Source organism: Trematomus bernacchii, unplaced genomic scaffold (genome assembly GCF_902827165.1).
Source record: "Trematomus bernacchii unplaced genomic scaffold, fTreBer1.1, whole genome shotgun sequence".
In the NCBI taxonomy this organism is placed as follows: domain Eukaryota; kingdom Metazoa; phylum Chordata; class Actinopteri; order Perciformes; family Nototheniidae; genus Trematomus; species Trematomus bernacchii.
Window position 1 is genome coordinate 18,088,430 of NW_022988043.1, and position 6,654 is coordinate 18,095,083.

Genomic DNA, 6,654 nt, shown 5'->3' on the forward strand with positions numbered 1-6,654 from the left:
AAAGTAATGTAACCTGATTGCTTTCCGATACTTTTGGATGACCTCAATATCAAATGCAATGCAAATTATAAACAAGAATAAATAAATATCAATAAAAAAGGTTTTACTGCTTAATACATTTATAATCAAACATCATTTCTGACGCTTACAGTATACTGTATGTCTATGTTTACGTAAACATCCAATGGTAATTGCATTTATTGTTACCAAAGTCAATACAATACAATTATTCCATGGTGTCAATGTGGATTTAGTTTGCTTGATAGATCAGTAAAAATAAAGACCCTCAGAAGGAAATTCCAAACTCATTTAGCAGAAACCCCCCTAAAAAATGAAGATGTCACCATTTTTACATTTGTATGTGTCAAGACAGGAAAGGTGTGGCATGCTTCCTTGTTTGCTACTGTATAAAGCCAGACTCCAGCACATTGACCCACAGAGCACTCTCACACCACTCTCACATCCTCATCGGTGCTGAAAGATCAAACAACCGCCAAGATGATGACGAAAGCCGCGCTCCTGCTGTCCGCTCTGACGCTCTGCTGCTGCATCGCCTCTCTGCAAGGTAACACATTTATTTTTATTTTTAAGTGTTCTTAACTGTGTAATCCAGTATGTTGGAATGCTTCCTCTTACTTTATTTTTTTTTGTAATTTGTGCATCCTAATTTAGCCAAACACTAAGCTGCCATCTGCATCTAACGATAGTTTACCTATATTGAAGCTGTACATTTTTAAGAACTTTATGTTGCTCTGATTTAAGACTATCATGCTATAACACCAATTTCATTTTGATGATTTCCAAGGTTGAGAATGACATTGACCCTTAACATCATTTTTCTTTCAACAGTAAAACCAAAATATTAAAAAAGTGTCTCTATTGACACACAAATGAAGCAGTATTCACATTTCATTCAGATGTTCAGAGATTTTTCAGGGGTAAAACTTGTGTTCCATCTCCCAGCTTTTCCGAGGGTGCGCTGTATGTGCATCCGGACCATCTCTTCTCCCATGCCTGTCCGAGTCATCAAGAGAATCGAGGTGATTCCCATTTCAGGACTCTGCCGACGGACTGAAATCATGTGAGTAGTCAAGATTAATTTCAAAAACGGCGGAACCTAATTTATGGTAAAACAGGAGCAAATATATTTTATATTTATGATTGATTATGAAAAAAAGAGTCCAGAGTTCAATTTTTCTTTACATCACACAAATACTGTTAGAGAAGCCAAACAGCAGTGTTGGAAAAATCGTGTAAGCTGTTTTTTAAGAGGCAGTAATAACAATGTAAACACTCTCAATTACAATAAGTCTCAATTGTATCTACTAAAAGCAAGTTATACAAGCATATCCAGTCCTTTAAGTATTTGTATTGCAACATACAAAATACAACCTTTGGAGAGAGTCAGGATGCTTTCAGTTTTTATGCTACATGGCCTCTAACATATCGTCTCTTGGGGGGAAATCAAAACAACATATTTACCAAAATGTTCTGCTATTGCTTAAAGAACAGTATTTGAGTACTTCAAAGTAACTGAACTTACAGTATGTGTTTGTGTCAATCGAGTGTTTCCAGAGTCAGGAATGTACTTTAACACATAACAGATTGTATCACTGTTAACTTGACTAATACGTACTTATAAAAGTGAAAGTACTAGAGAAGTACAAAGTTACACAGAATGGAAAAAACTAAAGCGTGCAACTTCAAAATAAACATCTACAGCACCGTACCACTTCAGGAAAGGTACTGCATTTACCACTTTTGTTTAACTGAGACTTCTGCATCTGCATTCTGCTTCACCGAACGGGAGCAGCATCCAAATACCAACTAGTAAACTTTAATTTTCTCTCCTGTCAATAATAAAAGTCCAACTCCTCCTCTCCGCAGAGTCACCAGAAGGAACGGCTCTAAAGTTTGTGTGAACCCAGCGGCGAACTGGGTCAACGTACTGATCAGCAATCTGCAAAGGTAATGATAGGCTTATTTTAATTAATGATTGCAAAAACAACAATTACAATATCTACAGTTTAAACACAATAGTACTTTTTTCCATTGTAAACTGATATCTCTGAATTTTGGACTCCACATTGGTAGAAATCCATTAGACAAGTTTCTGACATTTAATAGACAAACAATTATGCTACAGTAAAGTGTTAGTTTACAGTGTTTGGTAATGTTTATGGAGATGTGTTTTCTTTTGTTTTTCTTCCTTAAATGTATAATACATTCTATACAAAAATCTACAAATGTTGTTTTTTTGGAAACAGAAGATCTTCAACTCCCTGAATGATTCTTCAGCTCACTGACAGCTTTCTAATCCTCGTTTAGCTTTACATGTCAACAGAGAAATGGACAAATGTTTGTTGAGAGGCATTGTTACCTTTTTTCTGTCTTTATTGACATGGGAATGTGTCTATTGTCTCCCTCTGTCCCTGAAAACAAATACAAACAAATGAAGCCATTATTTTCTCGGCCCCATGCCATGGCAAAGTGTCTAAACTGATATTTCGATACAAAAATAAACCTGAAAATAAACAAAATAGGGCCCCATTTAATAGGATAATGGTAATAAAAACTTAACTTGCATCATATAACGCTGTATATTTCCCCACTCTGGTATCATGTCCACCCTGATCACAATACAACATTTAGCCACTGGGTTTAATTGCCTTCTGAATAATTGTATTGAGTTATTTAGCTTGTCTTGTTTTAATTACAGTCAAGATGGGAACTCCAGCTCAACCACTGTGTCACCCAACGCTTCCACAAACAACTTCTGATCACAATCTGTGGCAACATGTGACATAACAATGGCTTCAATTAAATGTATCAAGCTGTGAATTAAGATGGGAGGGCTGAGATATGTCCAGCTTTAAAAACTACCTAATGATTCAAATGATTCAACACTTTCATTAAAAATTCTTCTTTTGCCTTTCTTGTGTTGCCTTTTTCGGAAAATGTCAATAAACAATCTGTCTTACTTATTTCTCAGATGCCTGAAGTACTGACAGTTGATAGTACTTCACTTTAACGGGGCTGCTTTACTCCCATGTTATATACATTTTAATGTGGATTTCATTATTGCTGTATGGATACTCAGATTCTAAAATATATAAATGTTGCTATTTCTTTTTTTTAAACCATAACTCTGTACTGTGAAGTAATTCTGTGATGGTTTTATTACAAAATCAATAGAATGCAAAGAATGCTTTCCTGTAAATGTGAATACACAATGATGCTGGGCTGGTACTGTAACCTGTCATTTTAGTGTTGTGTTATCATTACTTGTCTTCTTATAAAGAATAAAAGAAGAGAAAAAGGCCATGTTGTTTGCCTTTTCTTGTTGTCGGGCTGTGTGGAGGGTTGATACTGCTGTTGGGGTTTTGTATGATCTGAGGTGTAACAGCTCACATGTTAAACACAGCTGCAGCCTTTGTAGAAGTGCTCCATTCATTCATGTAAAAAAGTGTGTTTAGAAAAACATTATACTGAATTGCTTTTTTTTGGGGCCACTCACTTTATTAATAATCCCCCCCAAAAGTCTCATTGTTCGTTTTCATTTTCATTTGCCGGGGATTTAGTGTTTTTTTCCCCTTGCAAAGCACTTTATAACTTTGTTAAAAGTTGTCCTCTAGTATGTCAATTCAGCAAAACGCAACATAATTTTAAAAATGTTACGACTGAGAGGATTTCAATCTATATGTAAGCATAAAAAATCCCCAAATTAAGTGAGAAGGTCTTCACAGCAACATGATTAAAGTTCTAATACTCACCAATGATGGAAGGTAACTAAGTTAATTTACTCATGTACTGCACCAATTGAGTATTTTCACATTATGCTACCTTTTTACTCCAATACATTTATTCTTCAGTTGTTGTTACGAGCTAATTATGATATATTATTATAAGTTTAGCTACCCAGCAGTAAATAACGTAAATTAAATAAACCCCACCTTTACAAAGTGCAACACAATAATGCAACAATAATTATGACACAATAATTTAAAGCTCACCAATTATGCTATATTTTAACAATATATTATAGGGCCATATCTATACAAAACATGTCTCTGAAGTGTTTTGCTCCACATACCAAATAGATCACCCATTGTAGCCATGCCTCATACCCCTCTATTTCAGCCCTGTTACAAAAGTGCTGATTCTGGGTCCGTAGCTTCAAATGTAACCAGGCTGCTGCTGGCCACGCCCCTTTGGAGCGCATGCAAGCGGTGTGCTTTCTGTAGAGAAGAGTGTCTACCGGCAGAAACTCAGCTTAACGCTGCCGTGATTAAACGCCATATTATGTTCCAAACCACATCAAGCATTATTTCTGAAACGGTATGGAGCTCAAACGCTTTTTCTCTTGCGGGTTTACCACAAGGACAGTACCTTTTACATCCGTCTTCTTGACACATGTTCTCTCCAGTACAGCGTTAGCTCTGAGTGTTAGCGATGCTTGCTAATGTAAACAAAGACCTTATTACTTCCAAAACACTTGATGCATTGTTTCTGATACAGCACATAGCTTGACATGTTCTTTATTCAGTGTTTACTGTTAGAATAGTGCCATTATATGTATTATATATATATATATAACAACTTGACTCTTAGTCCCTCTCATAGACATCCTGCTGAATACACTGACACACAGCTACGGTTTCAGCTAGCGACTGTATATGGGGACGATAGGTTGGGACGTGCGGGGGGACGTTGACAGGAGTTCAATGTAAAGCCAGCCCACATTTTAGTAATGACGTCAAGTTCTCAGCAAATCTGGAACAGCTCCGTTGTACCTCCGTTTTTAGAGATATGGGTAAGGAGGAAAAGAGAGAGGGTTGTTTTCTGATACTTTGTGAGTCTCCTTACACACCGGGGACACATATTTATGTATACAATATTTTTGCATGATAGGTGCCCTTTAAGCAAAAGTTAAAGAGCTCTTCTTCCATCTCTGGTAGCCATTCTTATTTTTCAGTTTTATATATGTAATGTAAAGATCACCCTTTTTCTTTTTTTAAGTTGTACTTTCATTAAAAGATATATATCAATTATGTTTATTTCACCAATTTTAAATATTTGTATCTGTTCATTCATATTCATTCCTTAATGCAGTTGTTATCCTATTTGAAATGAGTGTTGGATTACAATTCCACTTTACATTTCTTACGAGAACTAAACATAATTTTTGACCTGCTATAACACTTAACAAATGTTAAAAGGACCTCTACAGAGGATAAGCGTGTATATTTTTGTCAGAGGAAAATCGCAAATGCAGCACTTCCACCTACGTTAGACACTCATCCTGCAGACGAACTGTTACTTCTTTTTGTAAAACTTTGAAATATTTCATTGTCAGACATGACGCACACTGGCTTTCACAAGAACCAACTGCTCTGTCTCAGTTTATCAGCTCTCCCCCGCAAAGCTGCAAGTTTTCCTTTCAACCAAACGCTCACTGACTGCTTCCTCTCGTCTGTGGTGGAAGCAGGTTGGATTGAAGAACCAATGTGGTGAAGAGCTGCTTCTCTGGAGTCGGAGAACAGAAACCAAAAACCGTTGTTACGTAGTTGAAATGTAGTTAACCATTCAGAGAAATACTGTAGCACCTTCAGTGGTGACTGCTGGTGCCTGGGGATCCTAACCACATTTCCACTCACATGATTAAAACAAATCTGCTGAAAGTTGCTGATATGCAGCATCTTTGAAAAAGACAGCTTTGCATTTCTTGTTCTTCTTAATTCTTGGAATTGAAAGATGCCAATTGCGAGTTTAAGGAAAGGCAGTGAAAGTTGCTTTGTCAGTCAAATTCTCAGTAAGTAAACTTTTGACATTAAAGTTCACTACTTTTTCATTTGTCGTCATTTTATATTGGCCTCGTAGAACTAATTAACCAGAGCATTCACCTATTGTCAGTTATGCAAATGATCAAATATTTACTGAAAATATTCATGATACACCATGTATTTAGAAAGTTGTGTGACATGGTTCAAATTGTGTATACTTTTGTATCACTTATTTGGCATTTGTGGTGCTTTAAATGACAGGTTAATAGATGACCAGCACATATTTACACAGCATCCTTTAGGTTCATGTTTCCTGTGATCTTTAACATGTAAAAGCAGATAGTGACAACAAAATCTTCGTCCAAATGATAAACACTTTTCATCTCATTGGCCACAACCAGCCTTTGGCCATAATCCTGTGTAAAATACAGTAACCTCTTAACACCAAAAACTGCATCAAAACAAAATCACCAGTTGAAACCACAAACAACTGAGAGCGTGCATTTCAGATATGTGGAGGACATTTTCTTTCCTTGATGTTGTAGATACAAAAACATGTTTGATTTAAAAGAAAAAACAGTCTGAGGTGAGCAATAATTGATTGGATGGATGGGTAAAGAGATGAGAAAGATGGGATGTCTGATTGGATGGATGGATGGATGGATGGACGGATGGATGCATGGATGGATGCATGGATGGATGTCTGGTTGATGGATGTCTGGTTGATGGATGGATGGATGGATGGATGCATGCATGCATGCATGGATGGATGTCTGGTTGATGGATGGATGGACGGACGGACGGACGGATGGATGTCTGGTTGATGGTACGTTGACGGACGGACGGTAATCTCTGAGTGTTTTGGTCTCGT

The 6,654-nt window shown here is 36.8% G+C and overlaps 1 protein-coding gene across 3 annotated transcripts; it reads left to right on the top strand.

Annotated features, from left to right (window-relative positions):
* Positions 1-414: 414 nt before the first annotated feature.
* On the top strand, positions 415-3,324 carry LOC117472449 (interleukin-8-like). 3 transcript variants are annotated; one of them, XM_034117624.1, is made up of 4 exons: positions 415-565; positions 964-1,081; positions 1,888-1,968; positions 2,261-3,324. In XM_034117624.1, the coding sequence occupies exons 1-4, from the start codon at positions 499-501 to the stop codon at positions 2,304-2,306; spliced, it is 312 nt and encodes a 103-aa protein (XP_033973515.1). In that variant the 5' UTR covers positions 415-498; the 3' UTR covers positions 2,307-3,324. The 3 variants fall into 3 exon arrangements, with proteins under 3 accessions (XP_033973515.1, XP_033973516.1, XP_033973514.1); XM_034117625.1 differs by having other exon boundaries at positions 2,268-3,324; XM_034117623.1 differs by having other exon boundaries at positions 2,720-3,324.
* The last annotated feature ends 3,330 nt before the right edge of the window (positions 3,325-6,654 follow it).